At 40.6% G+C, this 17,296-nt stretch overlaps 1 protein-coding gene across 3 annotated transcripts; it reads right to left on the bottom strand.

Moving 5' to 3' along the window:
- Window positions 1-52: 52 nt before the first annotated feature.
- mmd (monocyte to macrophage differentiation-associated) lies at window positions 53-15,667 on the bottom strand. Of its 3 annotated transcripts, none has more exons than XM_071465094.1 (7): window positions 15,031-15,667; window positions 5,569-5,650; window positions 5,238-5,398; window positions 4,236-4,310; window positions 4,036-4,137; window positions 2,663-2,732; window positions 53-1,917 (listed from the first exon to the last, which is right to left on the bottom strand). In XM_071465094.1, the coding sequence occupies exons 1-7, from the start codon at window positions 15,066-15,068 to the stop codon at window positions 1,714-1,716; spliced, it is 732 nt and encodes a 243-aa protein (XP_071321195.1). In that variant the 5' UTR covers window positions 15,069-15,667; the 3' UTR covers window positions 53-1,713. The 3 variants fall into 3 exon arrangements, with proteins under 3 accessions (XP_071321195.1, XP_071321196.1, XP_071321197.1); XM_071465095.1 differs by lacking the exon at window positions 15,031-15,667 and adding an exon at window positions 6,617-7,035; XM_071465096.1 differs by lacking the exon at window positions 15,031-15,667 and adding an exon at window positions 6,170-6,208.
- Window positions 15,668-17,296: the final 1,629 nt, after the last annotated feature.

Consider the following 17,296-nt stretch of genomic DNA (forward strand, 5'->3'; position numbering starts at 1 on the left):
TAAGAGGAAAACTACAAGTGCTCATCATGAATGAGGCTCTTCTCCCATCAGGTGTGGGGCAGTATTATTTTTTATTGTCACATTATAAAGGTGATACTCATAGTGGAGGAGCATTCATTTTTATGCAGCACCATTAACAGCCAATGGAATAGACAGGAAGCAGTTTTCTTTCCTGCAAAGGCCAGGATTCATGTAATCAACAGAACAAAACAGAATATATAAACATTACAAAACAGAGTGGTTAAGGAATCATTTCAACAAGAGCCACAATTAAAAAAAATATGCAATAATTCAGCTCCGTACGTCCCTAAGAGGAAAGCAACACAATGGTAATTTTATGAGTCAGGAGCCATTTAGCAAATTTACAAAACCATAATCAAAAACAAGAACATGAGGTTTCTCCACTGATCAAACCCACGTCAGAAAACAGACAGGAAACACTGTTCATCCTAGTGGTGCAAATCAAAGACGAGAGAGAATCAGTGGAAACGTCACACTGGACTACAGTACAAAGGTCGTGCACACTCACACTCTCTCTCTCTCTCTCTCTCACACTCTGCACACTGTTCACATTACAAATACAGTGGAACAATTCTGCTTCGACATCACATCACCTGAACCGAGCGTCTCTCATTTGGCTCATGAATAAAACCCACACCTCACCTATATCAGCTCCGCACTTCCTGAAATGTTACGAATCACCTTCTGAAACACTGTGCCCCCACCAGCAGGGGGCGCCACATACCACCAGGACCGACTGTGGTTCTTTGAAAACTGAGGTTTGCGTTTGGATACAAGTCACAGACAAAGCATCAGACAGAAGAGTGTGAACCTGGATCAGACGGGCTGAAAATTAAAGCATTGTTTATCAAAAAAAAAAAAAAAAAACCAAAGAGATCAATGATTATCGAGATCAACAAGCTCTGACTCCACACACTTCAAACCTGCATTTACTACTGATTGGGGTTGGGTATCAAAACATACACTTTCTGGTCAGATTCATACCTGTTAGTTGCTGATGGAAATTTGATTTTGCCAGTTTTAAAGCATTTTACTTTAGCAAAGCTCCTGCTCAGCTCCTTGTGTTTAAAAACATGAGGCCTTTGGCTTCTTTTGTTAAATGAAAAAAATGGTTTTGTAGAGAAACATTTGTATTTCTCAAAAGTAAAGCTACAAAAAAAAAACTATGTTGGTACTGGTACTGTAACTCAGGTATCATATCAGAACCAGTACTGACACCCAGCCCAGCTACTGGAAAGAGCTGATTTTAGCACCTTATATCCTCAGTGTTCAAATCACCAGCTGAAATGGACGACTCTCCAGGTTTTCACACACAAAATGACCCCAGATGTGGAATGTGACTCGATTCAAGTGATACAAAAGACTGCTATCAAATTTTTCAAATGCTCATGAATGTGCCCGGTTTAACACCAAGAGTAAAAAGTTCAAAATACTCCCTCCCTCACTGTTAAGTTGTTTTTTTTGTTTTTTGTTTTTTTTTAGACTGAAGTTGTACAAAACAGCTTTTAAAGTAGCTTCTGTTGTCAGGGAGACGCTGAGAAATCTGTCCTCCACATTAGAAAACAGTAAACAATTCATGGTCGACATTTTTCGTAAACTTTTGGGCTGTCGCTGCAGCTTCAGCGGGCAGTTTGAGGGAGTCGGTATGTAAGCGCCTCTGCTCGGGGGAAGAACGGGGGGGCCCCGCCATGGTCATGAGTCGAGGAGGGTGTCGGCGCTGGGAGCCTTGTAGAGGTATTTCCAGATGGCGTAGTAGTGCACGGCTGCAGCCAGCGCCACGAACACATGCCAGATGGCGTGGGCGAAGGGGATGACGCCGTCGCTCTTGAAGAAGAACACACCGAGGCAGTAGATGAGTCCTCCACAGGCGAGCTCCTGAAGCCCCTCCGTGTTGCTCTGCAGGATACAAGAGAAACGATGAAACAAAACAACTCCAGCCCTGCATTTAACTAACATCTACTGATTCTGACTGTGGGTTGGTTACACGGTGCGGTCGCACTGTAAAAAGACAACATGCACACAGGAAATGAATAAAACCAGCAAGAGAGGAAAAAATAAACAACAATTATCAATTCTACCTTTGTGAACATCTTTTATTTAATTTTAACATTTTATTCTGCCAGTAGGATTCAAAGTTATGTGTCACTTCATTATAAAAAGGTTTAAACCAAAGGCCACAGACAAAAACTGGTAAATTTACTGAGCATAGAAAAAATGTGGAGCTGGTGTCTCTTGAATGGAGTGGGGGCACAGTTGAGGCACAGTGTGGGTTTTCCTACATGGGGGCAGGATCTGAGTTCAGGGTCAGTGTGAAATCTATTGTGAACAATCAGAGGAACAAAACTGAGACTCCCCCAACATACGAGATGTTAGGGAGGGAACTTAAAAATGCTGCTTGTTACAGTTTCAGGGGGACGATGTGTCAGTTTTTATTAGCATTTCTCAGCACATCATTTTAAATAAAATCTGTGAGGTCTCCCCCCTCTGCCCCGCTTTGACCACTGCTGTTTAGTGTCAGCAAGAGGAGGAAGTATCACACAGTGACACACCTCCACCCTGCTGCAGCAGCCTGTTGAGCTGCTGGGTGGAGGAGGTGACATGTGACATGTGAACAAACAGAATGTGACTGTAAATAAATTACCATTGATGTCACAACTAGAGCCGGGAAAAATCCCATCGTCAAATAGAAGGCCAGCTCGACAACTTTATACCTGTGAAGACAAAAAACACACACATTCATGCACCAGCAAGAGCAGATTTTTATTTTATTTTTTTTTTGGGGTGGGTGGGTGGGGGGGGGGGGGTACTCTGTTTAACTCCAACACCATCATTTAATCATATTCATTCTTATTCAATTACATTTATTCTAATTTACTTTGTGTTTTATTTAGACACACAGCAAAAAGCTTTTAATTTATAAAATGTAGGCTCTGTGGTTTAAGAGTTTCAGCATAAACTGTCAGACAAGATTGTTGTTGTGACATCCTGCATGTGCCAACACTCGGGGCATTAAAGTGACTAAGCACAAACAATTAAATGAAGCTCAGACAAAACCTGTCAAACCTGCCTTAAAGGTTAAACTATTTTATATACTGAAAACAGATCTGATTGTTACCAAACAGTCAACAGACAGACGAGAAGGAGGAGGAGGAAGTAACAGAGTCAACCCTTTTTACATGATGCATGAGTCTGATGGTAGCAGGGTCCTTCAATCAAAAACATGGTTCTAAGTTTTTGTATAACAATATGGACTCTGTGTATTCTACATCTAACTAGACCTGTATTATATATGTTGTCGAGTTGTGTTCTTACATCAACCCAAATGTTTCCAGCTATTTTCAAACCCACAGAAATCCATCATGATTTTAGCCATGTAACAGTCATATGATGATGACATATGATGATGTCATATCCTGTTTGCACACACATCGCTGTGGTTGTCTGCCGGAAAATTGTCTTTTTATCCACTTTAAAGCCACATTTTTATGATTGGTTTGTTTTTAACCGAATGAAGGATTTCAGTGTTCAGCAAAACTTCTGAACAACTGACACTGAAGGAATAGTACACTGATGACAATAGTGATGAAGACAACAACTCCCATGATCCTATGCAACTTCTCAACATCACCAAATTCTGTCTTTTGTTATTGTTTCGATTGAGAGACTCCAAGCAGCAGAAGTTACAGACTGTGTGTTTAAGACTGAGAGAGGCATCAGAATCACTCACATTGAAGGAGCTAGAATCAGTCATGTTTTGGTTATTTCTCTTTAAATAATCAATCATTTAATTGTTCTCTTCTTTGTAACCAAAATGTAAACATCAGTAAAATTAATATTTAAATCATGTCTTGTTTGATTGTCTAATCAGAGGTCGTCTAGATTCACCGGTGGTTACAGTCACAGACTTTTTTACACTTCACTCAAAGTGTATTATCCCAATTTTTAAATTCCCAATTTCTGTACAAGCACAACCTCAGTGGTTGTGCTTGTGATCCGACTGAAACATGAACTCACTTTTCATGGTAGTTGAAGACGTAGATGGTTCCAGCAGCAGCCATGAGCCACACAAACCAGCGCATGTGTGCTGCCAGAGGGCCTAGTTCACGCAGGTTTAACCTGAGGAGGGACAAATACAATGACATGCACCTGTGTTAGGTCTGCATGTGTGAGAAGAGACAAGCTGCACTGAATCCAGACTGAGCTCTGACACTCACCAAGGTGTGTACGAGGCAGCAATGAAGAAATAGATGACAACTCTGTCGCACATGTGGAAACACTGCTCCACAGACCTGAAACCAACAACAAGCAGGTGAACAGGTGAATGCTTTGTTACCTGAGGTCTTTGATGTGCAAAACAGAAACATTATTTGCATGTTCATGCAGGGAAAAACCCCTCTGGTAACCCTCAGGAAACTGAGGAGTTCACACAAGTATGACATTTCTTGTCTGAACAAGAAATTAAAAGTGGACCACGAACAGAGACTCAGACCTCAACACAAAGATGACAGAGAATCTAGAGCAGCATCAGCTTCATTGTTTTTGGTCTCCAGTAACATGACATGAATGCAAATATACTGCATTTGTATATAACACATTGACTGTGTCAGCTGGACAGGTGACTCAACATCGATGATGACTGATCAAAATTTCTCAGCAGCAAAGAGTTTTAACCTTAAACTCGAGTTACGCCTCGTGGTTGTATCCCTCCATCACTCAGACTGAAACTCACAGTAAACGCTGAACGAAACAGCAGAAAGAGGCGGAAAAATCATTTCAAAGACACCAGGGGTTTCTATTTTACAAGAAGCCAAAATCTAACATCAGATTGCCAAGTTAAGGGTTTGTCCATTGAACAGTGCAAGAAAGACAGAAAAGGTTTGACATGAAACCTGAAGCCAAATAGTGGCGTTCCAGGAAAAAAACAAAGCCACAGAAGAAGCTAAGGAATCCAGAAAGATGAATGTGTCCTTGTCAACAGCCCCTGTGGGGACAGTGAAATGGGAGACCAGCTCCACTGTGTACTATTACGCTCACTCTAAATATCACAACAGGAATCGCTGATTGTGTGCGTCCCGTGCTCTGTTGTCAGGTCCGTGCCCTCGTGTATTATGTCTGTATTTGCAAATATGTCAAGTACATACGGCTTTATGACAGCTTGCGCTGCTACATGTCAGCCTTGGTTTTCTGCCAACATGCTCTGTCATCACCTCTCTAACCTCATGTGGCTCTTCTTCCAGGTGATGATGTGAAACACAGTGGAGACCAGGAAAAGGGCACAGAGGCCCATTCCGTACACCCAGGCTGTGATCTTCTCCCAGCGGTTGTCCGACAGACGGTGCAGTAACGCCATGCCCACGAAGGCCGGCACGATGAGGAGCTGCAGGGACGACAATCAAATCACAGAAACATTAAAAACAAAACCACATACAGCTCAGTTTGTAGACAGATTTTAGGTTTTTAGGTTTAAGGTATTAGATTTACAGTTTCAGCGCATCAGTGGAGGTTGAGCAACTCAACATTTGAGATTGAAAGATAGAAGCCACTCACGGCATGAGTGTAGCAGTTTGCAGCATGCTCATAGCAGGTGGGCTGGTAGCGGCAGTTAGCAGAAGCCCTTCTGTTCATAAACCTGCAACACACAAATAAACAAGAAAAAGTCAACATTAACAGCTATAGTTGGCTGACTGCACACTGTACAACTTCCCTCCAACAGGACCTTAGTCCTGAATAGCTCCTTATCGAGAGCGGACTGGTGTAAATGTTGATTTAAGGGTGTAACGTAGCCTTGATAACAATAAATCAAATAAACCATACACAGTAAATGTATAGTAATTCCTGTATCTACTACATTACCAAACACTGTGTATATAGATAGAGATACATAGATATAGAGAGGTAGAGATTGTACAGCAGCCAAAAAATTAAAAAATGAAACCAAGAAATGTAACTTCAGGATTATACTCTAGCCGCACATGTACAATGATACTAATGTGCTTCACATTTTTTGAGACTGGTCATGTGAAATTATCACAGTTACATCATAATCTTGGATTTATATTTATAACTTTGCCTAATTAGTCATGCACAGGTTCATGTTCACAGGCAGTTATGAAAGCACTGCCATTTACCAAAACAGAGGCTCACATACATTTAGAGCTGAAATCAGCAGCATCCGTTAATCTGTCGTTTGTCGATTTAATCTATAAAATGTCAGAAAACAAGAAATCACAAGTCCAAAAGCCAAATATATTCTAATTACAAATAATAATAATAATAATAATAATAATAATAATAATAATACATTACGCAACAATCCTCACATCTGAGAGGCTGAAACCAGAGAATTACATTTCTCTAATGATCTTGTATATTAATTAACTTGTGTTTAAGCCCTTATTTGACTATATTTACCATTTTTTGTTCCAGAGCTGATACAATACATAAAAAAATCAACAGTGTTTCAGTATGAATTTCCCTGTGAGCACCTTATATGTTAGAATGAGGTAAACTACCCACAACTGTTTGGGATTAATATGACAAGTTTAAATGGTACGAGCTTTGTTTGCCTGACAGCAGATTAATGGCTCTCACCCACCTCTGAAAGCTGTTCACTCTCTTCATTTCACAGCCGTATGAACCACAGAGGCAAAGAAAAAATCAGCAAACAAAAGAGCAACAAAATCTGTGTCACTAATGGAGAAATAAAACAACAAACTGTCCTGACAAACCGGAGGAAACGGAAGGCCTAGCATGAGCCAGTTAGCTAGCTACTCGTAAGCTAACTTTCATCACAGCTACAAGGCACCGGCAGCATTAGCACTCCCGCTACAAAGGCACCATTTCAGTCTTTTTCTTAAGACCATTCTGCAACAAAATACTAACTCACTCCCTCTTCTCTGAGCTACAGATATCCATGAGCAGCAGCGGCGGCCCGGACCACCCTGAGAGCACCCCCCGCAGGCAGGCAGCTCCGCCGGTAACTGACGAGCTGCTCCCGCGGAGCCGCTCAACTGAGCCCGAACAGTGGTGAGACGTTGACTGGCAGCCGCTTCAGCCAATGAGCAGCGGGATGACCGGCGGACCGGCCAATCAGATATTTGGTAGGCGGTGTCTTGTGCCAGCAGCGTCATAATCACGGTCTGGATATGTAAATACTGGGAACGTGGCTGTTTATGGGAAACAAACAAATAAGCAAATAAAAATAAATCAATACGTACAGTAAAACTGGGCAATGCTTTAACATCCATAGTCTGCTTTAACCCGTTCTCTTTTCTGTGTGTTGCAGTTAGTCTGTGTTTGTTCTGCCGGTCACTGACCTTTCCCACTGCAAAACTGGATCAATATAAGAAAACAGATGCAATATCAAATAACTAATACCAGACATAATGTCCTAGCTTTAAAACTTCTGCCTTTCAAGTAACACATGTAACAGATATTTAAAGAAAATCTCTCTGGCACTGCCTGTCCATTTGCCACTGCAGAACTGATGGAGTTGCTGTGAAAACGTTTTATTAATGGTTTATTTTTGTGTCTCTATCTGCAGAGCTGGTGACTTTGTTGACACTTTATTATTGGCTCTGCAAATGGAGAGGAAACCCCACAGAAAAATGGATTACTCAAAACCTGGCTAAAATTTGACTTTTAACTGATCTATGAAGCATTAATAAATGTTTTACTCACCATCCATAAAGCCGATAGTTAGGGTGACTAATCAGACAGTGGTGGACTAATCCTGGGAGGCTCATACATTTTATATGTTTGTAGAAAAGTAGCATTGCCAGTGTATGTTGAATTTAGGAGTGTAAATTGGAAACGTATCATTCGAATGAAAACAGAAATCATAGACAGGATATTTGCAATTGACCATCAACAAATAAAATGACAGGATTGTGATAGGACACCTCTGATGACAAAGGAGTATCACATTTTGTTCAGCAATAGTGAAAAATGGGACTAAGGACTTATTCAAACTGCTGCTGTATGTCCAAGTTGAAAGTGGTATTTGGCTGCAAAAGCTAAAAGCTGCGGCTTGAATAATGTTTATGTGTTTAAAAAATAAAACCTAAAACCAGATATCGCAGCCACTTTTCGTCGGGTTCTGTACACACACGATCATACACCACGATCCTTCAAAGAAAACATGCTCTTGTTACGTGTTATGTAAGAAGTTCCTCACAGACGGAGGATGAGACGCTGACCACACTGGTCTGTGTCGACACCTCTACCCTCAGCACGATGTGAAACTAGATGATGCTGTAGCTCAGTTTTAATTTATTCTTTTCACAATTGAACTATCTGACTGTAGCAGTTATCTTGAGAAAGGAAGTGTGTAATTCTGGTGGTACGACCACACTTCAGGCAAACATCTGAGGCTGGTGTTGCAGCAAACAGAGTGACCCAGACCCAAACACACACACACACACACACACACACACACACAGTGTCACGCTATAAAAGCCCAGTTACATAACAGAACTGTAACTTGATCATGGACTCTTAGGTATAACAGTGTTTACGTAAGACCAAAGTGCTATCCATGTGATTAATGAAGTTCAAGCTGTACCACCCTGTCAGTGTCGTGACTGTTGCTGCACACAAGACAGAAAAGGGCTGAACCTGAGTGTTTTCTCTTACAAGTGCTTTTTACTTACATCCTGAGCACATGAAGTATGTTTTTCTATCAGCAGATACAGACAATCACTTTCTCTTGGATTATAAATAACAAATTAAAATCAAGCATGTATCAGAAATTAAAAGAGAAAGGTGTACTATTCCAAACGGAGGTATCTGGGTCTTTGTGGTAAACATGCCGTACCAGTAGCAGCAGAGAATGGACTGATCCAGATGAAAAGAAAGAGCTCTTTGTTGGGGTTTTAAAAAGGACATTATCACAGACAACGGGTGGATCCCAGAGGCCATATGTCAGCAGACAGCGGCTCCTTGTTTCTGGCCTCTCTCTGCTTTTTCCCGTCATGCTGTGTCACTAACACCTCTTTCGTGAGGCACACCTGAGAGCACCAGGTCGGCAGTGTGTCACGGCGGCTCAGGGTGGCGTCCTGTCCGGGCTGTAAACAATCCGTGTTCGCTGTCTGTGACTTGCACTGATCACCTGCTGAGTTTGTTGGTGGATCATTGCAGCTTCTCAGGTGTTTGACCTGCACTCTCACCTCACACAAGCAGCTGTATCAGTTTACACACAGGGAGTCACTTTCTGTAACTGTGTGCGCTGAGAGCAAAGATTTAACTTAAAGCTTTTTAATTTAAGACATGACTGGCTCCAAGTAACAGAATTATTTTTCTTATGGTAAAAAACAGAAACTTAAAGCAGCAAACCTTTAATAACATAACTGCAAATTTGCTAATTTTGATTTAAAAAAATGTCACTAACATAATTGTCTGTTACATCTAGTTTTTGGGCTACAGAGGTCTGGTAAACTTACTTCTTTCAAACTTCACACCACCAGAGTTTTTCATTTTCAAATTTGCGCCCCCATTCACTCGTGAGGGACACGTTCAAGAATGCATTTCCTGTTCGGTGCAATCTCCTGATTGGCTCCTGTATGTACTCTCAGGTCAGAGTTCATATTTGACGTGCAAATTCATATAGTTATTCTCACAATGTGCCATCACCCTTTGCACTACCAGACTACCAACTGAGGCAATGCTCACACAGACTGTTAGAGAGAGTGCAGCGTGCTGAGTGGAAGGTTAATGGGAGCGTGTCTTTATTAGTCCATGTGCTTCCATGACATCACCTAATACCCTGCCTGGCTCCACCCAGACTCAACCTGGGCACAGGTTTAATCAGCCAGAATTACTGAAAACATCAGCGTGGTTGTGCAGAGCATTAAATGTAAGATTTTCTACATGATGGTTTTATTTAATCAACACTTTTCTGAACTTATCAGGATGTTACATTTGTCTGAATGTCCTGAAATGTACATTTTTATAGATTTTTTTGAGGACAACATGAAGTTGATGAAGGGATGTGTTTAGGTCAGCTGTTGTAGGGCAGTCCATAAATGTCAACAGAAGAAATTCCTCTACAGCCTCAGACTCTTTCCTTCTTATGCCTGGTTTCCAGCTTGTAAATATCATTCACATCACTATCCAAGTCATAATGATGTCAGCAAATCTCAGATTCCTCTTAAAGCACCAATATGTCCAATGTTAAATAATAGGCCCACTGAAACACCTGAAAAGCAAACAAGCACACAGACAAATTCTGTCATGTTGTATAACCGACTGTACAATCACACAACCAACTTTAACTATCCACTGATGTAAATGAAAATTTGGTATTAAATCTCCTGTAACCATCACCTTATTATTCTCTACCTGTGCACCTGTTGGCTCTGACCTTTCACCTGGGCCTGCTCCTCCATGTACACCTGTCCCTCATCAAGCCCCAGCACATAAGTAGGCTACCAGCCACTTTCCCCTCACAGTTGCCAAGTTGTCCACGTTGATCATCTGCCAGGTTTCAACCATTTCCTTTCCTGGTATCTGCCATCTGTACATAGACCTGTCACCTGCCTGTGACCTGCTTTCCTGCATTGGATCATTTGCATTTCTTCCCTCTTCAGACTCTCCTACTTGCCAAGTGTAAGCCTGTTCACGGAAAACAGTTTCCAGTAAAGAGCCTTTCATTCAGCCCAATGACTATAAAAAACCAGCAACAATTTTTTTATCTGAAAACACTGGTGAAGATTTGTGTGACGACTTCTCTAATTTTTTGTTTATGAGACTGTGAAAAGAAAATATGAAAAAACTAAACACTAGTGAACTTTGATTTATAGGAAAGAACACAACAAAGATGTAAATAAATCACATATAATTATACTCCAGCTTATTTTCTCAGCTTTTTCTGACTTTCTCATGTTTCAGCTCAATCTGTAACTCATATTTTCTCTAAATGTTCACAGGTTCAGACAGAATGTGTTTGTGTTGTTTTAATTTAAAAAAAAAAAATTCACCACCCAGAAGGATTTAAAATGACTGCCATGTTAAGCACTGACTTACTGATTTTTTTTTTTAATGTATGAATTGCAACAATTTCTAAAAGATAAATTATATAATCCTCCAGATAACCCAGGGGTCAGAGGTCAGACACCCTCTTGTTGTTTGACACAGTCTAGTCACGTGAGGGTCAGAAACCTGCTGACCTTGTGTCACTGTCCTAAACTTTACTCTCAGCTGCTGCAACATATCATGTCATACAGAGAACACACACACACATAAAACCAAACAATCACCCACAGACTGAAATACAGGTTCTGTGTGTGAATGCTGTCATCATAACAACTCCCACTGCTCATGTATAGGACGGACATGCTGAATCTAATGTAGATGGGAATGCTTTAGAATAAAAGAGGCTTTCTGTGCACACGTGACACAGGGTTAAACAGCTTTGTAATTGGTTTACTGTTTCATGGTGGAATGTATCTCCCATAGTTTACATCCAGTGGGGAAGGGAAGGGACGGGAAGGTAATGAATACAGAGGAAATGTCGCTGCTAGCAAACAAAACACCAACTAAAAAAAATGAATGGGAAAGTAATTCTCAGCATGAAGACATCAGTCCTTTAAAAAGTGACTGCATCAATTCAGGAAATGCATTTTCAAGGCAATAACCTTAGAAAGCATCAATAAATCATTGTAGAATATCAGTTAATCTACTGAACTAACTACTTAAAGAATTAAATTTCCATATTTATATAAACCTAAACTGATTTAGATCATATTATTGTTCATATTTATTCCCGCAAAAATTCCAGTTTTACAGTAAAATCCATCTGAATACAAAACTAAACAGTTTCTCGAGGTCAGAGACTTTGCTGCTGCAGTGTTTTGCTTCACCCAGGTTAATTAATCTTGCAGCTAACAAGCTGAGCCTAGCGTGCTCTATAGCGGAAAGCACTTCTGGCTGGGGATTACTGTGTTCATCGAAGCGTGGCTGCCTTCCTGTTCTTGCCTCACACTTAGTGTCACAGACACAATATCTATCTATAATTAGATACTGCTGTAACAAAAACATCTAGAACCAGGATTATTCCTGTTCTGATGTGCATGTACAGCTTCAGTTTTGGGACAACACTGTTAAAAAATTCACAAATTCACGTTCACTAATAATAATTTTATTTTTTTATTTTTTTGTGGATGTTGCATCTCTTTGTGGTCCCCTGCATGGGGCCCTCTGAATCATTGGGCTCCTGAGTCTGTGTCCAAAAAGGCTGTTCAGTAATATTTGTCATATATACAGAAATGTAATATGACAAATATGTCCCTATATCAAGAGTGAGGTTGCCATATATGTTGTATAAAGATGCTTTTATAACACAAAAAAGTGCTTAATTTTATAATATAAAATATATAAATATAAAAATCTATAATATATAATTTTTAATATAAAAAGCATTGGCATTATTTCATAAACAAAATGAAGAGAACTGCATGTTTCCATCCTGGTCTGGTCACATGATAAAAGTTTTTGGCTGTTTAGATAATGAGGTGGGGTCGAGATGGAGGTCAGCTGATAAATGACAGTAAACATCCAGTGCAGTCTGCAGTGGAATATATGAGAAATAAAAATGAGAAAACATACAACTGGAGAATCTTGAAGACATTTCAAAAGATATATTGTCTCAATTACATAATGTATTTACCAACTCTCTGGCTAATCTTTTACGAACTTCACGGTTGGCCTATTTTATGAATGAGATCCATTTAGTGCACATTTCTCGGAAGCAGGATTACACAGGCCTCCATCCTGGTTTCTGTCCAAGTCGACTGTGAGAGTCCTCTGAGCTACGAGATCTATTTCTGTTGAGTGTTGGCGGCACAAACCAGAGCTGTAATCACACTCTGTTGAATAATCAGGTTTCTTTATTAACCAACAAAGAACTGATTCAGTTGCCGGTATAATCGCTCCTTATCCTCGGGTATTTCCTTTGAGGTAGATAGTAGTATTACTTATCTATACGTGTTTGTGTCAGAACAAATAGAAACTGACGGAGGTAAAACCTGAGTGGAAGGAGTCAAAGTACAACAGGTTTTTTGGTATTAAAAGTTGACGGGCTAACATAAAAATAAAGTTTTAATAAAGACTTCTTTTCTGATCAAAAATGAAAAACAAAATATATAGAGACATGGTCTACTTTAAAGGCAGGTTTTAGAACATTAAACTCTTTGAGGACTCCCTTTCATTGTTTTTTTTCTCTCGTATTAAGGCCTGTCACTGTGATAAGCCAATAATAGGAACTTTTTTGTTGTCGCCAGCTGGACCACTTTGCCCTTGGCTCACATCATATACGTATTTGCTGTCTCAGCCTGATCAGTAACCAAAAGATTCCATCCAGCAAAAACTGGAGCATCAAAATGGTGCTGGTTAGCAACAGGAAGAATTAAAAGGAAAGAGAGTCAAGAGACAGATGAATCAATAAGTGATCTTTCCCCCGTCAAAAGAAAAAGAAAAAATGAGTTTCTCCTGCTTTCAGTTCAGTCCTGAATGTTTGATTTTTATCATTACAATAAAAAGCTCTCTGAGAAAGTATTATTTGGCCTCTGTATTGTTAAGGGATTGGATGTGAGCTGCCAACATTTTTGAATTTTTCAAATCAGCCATGAGTTGGAAAACACTGGGAATCACTGTGATAGGTAATATATAATAATAAATGCTTGATAGGATTATTTTTGCCACCTGAAGAGATTTGGATGTTTGTATGATTAAACTTCAGCTGGAGCCCTTATTTGTCCCAAGAGGCAGGTTCAGTGAATTATCTCCATGACTTTGTTGGGAAAATGCCAGGAAAGGCTAATTTCTTTCCGATGCGACAGGCTTGGAGGTTTCACTCAGCGCAGTTATCTTGACAGTTCTGCAAACTTGCTTCATGGAACAATTGAGACCCTCTGACTGCTGTAACAGGCCAGTTAATCATTCTGACCCGCCACAGATTACTGCATGATGCTGCACGCAAGATGAACACAATTAATGACCTGTGGAGATGTTTGGACAAAGCTGGAAGAAGCAGAAAAACAGATGCTGAACATTTCTGAAATTAAATATTTGGTATAGGCCATTGAAAGGATAAATACTGAATGCATTAAAGGCGAAATTGATCATAACAACTTCAAGACTTAACGGGCAGTTTATTCACCGTCAACACAACAGCAGCTTTATATCAGCAGTGCCCTGTTTACTCATTAAACACTGCAATCTTGACAAAACATTGTTTGCATGTTTCCACAGATTTGATAATACATATCTGCACTTGAGTGACATGAGGGACAAAGAAAAACCCTGCAGAAGCCTTTCTTTAAGTGGGTTACCTCTTCATCATCCTCAACATTATCTCAAAGAAGAGCAACAGGTAAGCATTAGGTTGTGTTTGGGCTCGTACTGCAGCGGACAAGTGGAGCACTGAGTCGATCAAAGGGTTAACACCTTCCTGTCGTGTGGGTGGAGTGATTAAAGACAGACGTCTCAAAATAAGAATCTAGACATGGCAGGTCAGGACCTTGATCTGAGTGCTGTCACCCATCTGTCAGCTGCTTTGACGACCGCACTCAGACACATCCTTCCTGAAGTTATGAAACTGTCCGTCCAGACTTAAACCGAAAGTTGAACACTAGTGAAAGCAAATGCACCTTTGATTTCGATAGTAGAGATAATAAGTTTTATCTACATGTTAGAGAGGAACAAAGTCCAAAGACAATACGGTGCAACAAAGGCACTGGTCTGTTTCTAAGGGATGTGAAGACACTAGCGTAGTTCCTCCCCTACTACACTTCTCGGTGGGTTTTCCAACCCTAACCTTAATACTAAACCTCTCTCCCACCCTGTCAACCCAACATAACAGAAATTCCCTCTTTGTTCCTTGTGCTTTATCTGTTGTGACATTTCCTCTCCAGATCAGACTGTGGGCTTTGGCTTGAGATCCTTAAGATAAAGAGGGATTTCATGCACATACACATAGCACTTAAAGACATCAACACATGTCACCCCCCTTACCGTCCAAATCGGTTCCTGTGTCGGTCAAATCCAAGCATTGTCCGAGCAACGAAAGACAAGAAAATGTAAAAAGAAATGTATGTACAAAAAAAAAAAAATTCAGGTGTATATACAAAGGTGAGTCCTCTGAGTCACTCAGACCATGGTGCTCTTCTTCTCCCTGAAGTCCGAGTGTGTTGGCTCGTGGTAGGTCGTGATCATGTTGGTCGTGTCCCACCGTCCCACTGGAGCTGGAGAGCTCTGCATCACCACCAGTCTGATGGGAGACTGGGTCGGCTGCGGGTCCGGAGCGTACTCCTTAGTGGGATCTTTGCCCCGGCAGTCGTACATGATACACGATATCAGGAAGACCAGGAGCAAGATAACGTAGCTGGCAATGAGGATGCAGAGGTTCAAAGTGACAGGGTCAATCTCCTGGTAGTTTTCCAGAAAGCCCATGGTCCCTGCTTCATGCTGGGCGGCCCTGAGGCCTCGGAGAACAAGCACCTCAGAGGAAGGGACGGTAATAGGTATCGACGGTCAACTGAGGAACACTAAACAAGCCGGGTGGCAGGGTTTTCTCCCTCTCTATCCTCTTCAATCTGTCTCTCTACTGTCCTTCCCTCCTCCCTCCCTCCATCCTCTCTGCCTCTCTTCTGTCTCCCACCTCTCTGTTTCAGATGAGCGCCGTGGCTACGTGGCTTTGTGGTAAAAATACTTTAATCCGCGCCACTCCTCCAACCTTGAATTTCTGCGATCGATGGATCTCTTTAATAACTTAAGCTTCAGCTGTAACTCAGCAACTGTGACAGATTCTGTGTTATGTCATCTGCTAGCAAGTGAACATTAATTACTGTGTGTCTGACGTATTTCAGTGCATGTCTATATGTGTGTGTGTGTGTGTGTGTGTGTGTGTGTGTGTGGTGTAATCTTAATCTTGATTGTGAGTGGGGATTGACGGAGGAAGCCATCTGGCTAAATGGAGAGTGAGACTAAAAATGCTAACATGCTAACAGAAGACTTAATCAACCACACAACAAGGTGAAAGACATTTTCTTTCCAAAGTCTGTGGGTTTGTTGAACATGTAATCCTGACAGATTACAGCAGCCTCTGTCCTCCGTGTGTCAGACTCCTGTTGTAGGTTACCGGGGAATCAGAGGCAGGATTATCACAGTGGACGAATCTCTGCTGATGCATGACACTGCAAACCATGTGCACAGGTGCATGTTATTGTAGGAGTGTGTGTTGTTGTACGTAAAAAAGTTTCATGTGTTCATGAGGCACTAATTTGAGATTATGGACAGCAGGTGGCAGCAATTAGCAACAATAGCAGAGGGAGCAGAGTCAGAAGAAGCAGAGCTGGAGGCTGAACTTTGACCCAAACAAACACTTCAGGAAGGAGGGAGGGAGGTTTACACCGAGCAAACGCGGCACCCATAACTCACACGGACATCCTGACATGAAAAATACAGACATCTTGATGAGAAATAAAATGTATTCTGTGCATGTTCTTCCTCTTAATTGTATAAGCACCTTTTGCATGACTTTGAGACAAATTTAGAGTTAAAAAAAAAAAGTCAGTATGGATTCACTGGATGTTAGCTCTAACATCCAATTTTCCTGCACAAAGGAAGTGGAGACTTTGCGCCAGAAAAATGTATCTATAGTGGATGGAGGTGAAACAAAAAACATTAAATTAAAGCGTTTGGCTCTGTCTTTTAAAGTGTCCGTCAATATCTGTGTCTTGTTTCAGTTCCAGTTTGCACAAACGTAAATGTCATATAAACTGCAAAAATCAGTACACTATGAAAAGTAATTAGTAACTAGTGAAAGTAATACAAAATTAGTACACATTGTACTTTTTACTATGTTATATGGAATAAAGACACAGCATCTGTCTGTCTGTGCATCTATGTCATAGTTTTATATTTTCAACTTAAATTTTTCTTAAGTTGTTTTCAAACATATCAGACTTTCCCCATAAAACTGTGTCGTCTGTCTTTTATTTTTCATTAAGCTCAACATGTTTGATATCTTTGGAAAATTTTGAGTTTTCTTGTAAAGAATCTTTTGCTTTGCTTTGAAAAGTGAGATATTCAAAAACAAGACAGCATGTTTCTTTAGAGATGCACCGTTCCATCAGATGAGACGCATCAGATGCACGTGCAACATTTTATCAACCTGATTTGTTTACTGGTTTTGCAAACAACAGGGCCTGGACTTGTAATTCTTCGGTTGATTTTTTTGCAACTCAAATCTTTATAATCCTAGATAGTTGGCAACTTT

Source organism: Trachinotus anak, unplaced genomic scaffold (assembly GCF_046630095.1).
Source record: "Trachinotus anak isolate AG129_WGS33_773 ecotype Australia unplaced genomic scaffold, CSIRO_AGI_Tana_v1 ptg000003l, whole genome shotgun sequence".
NCBI classification, from domain to species: Eukaryota; Metazoa; Chordata; class Actinopteri; order Carangiformes; family Carangidae; genus Trachinotus; species Trachinotus anak.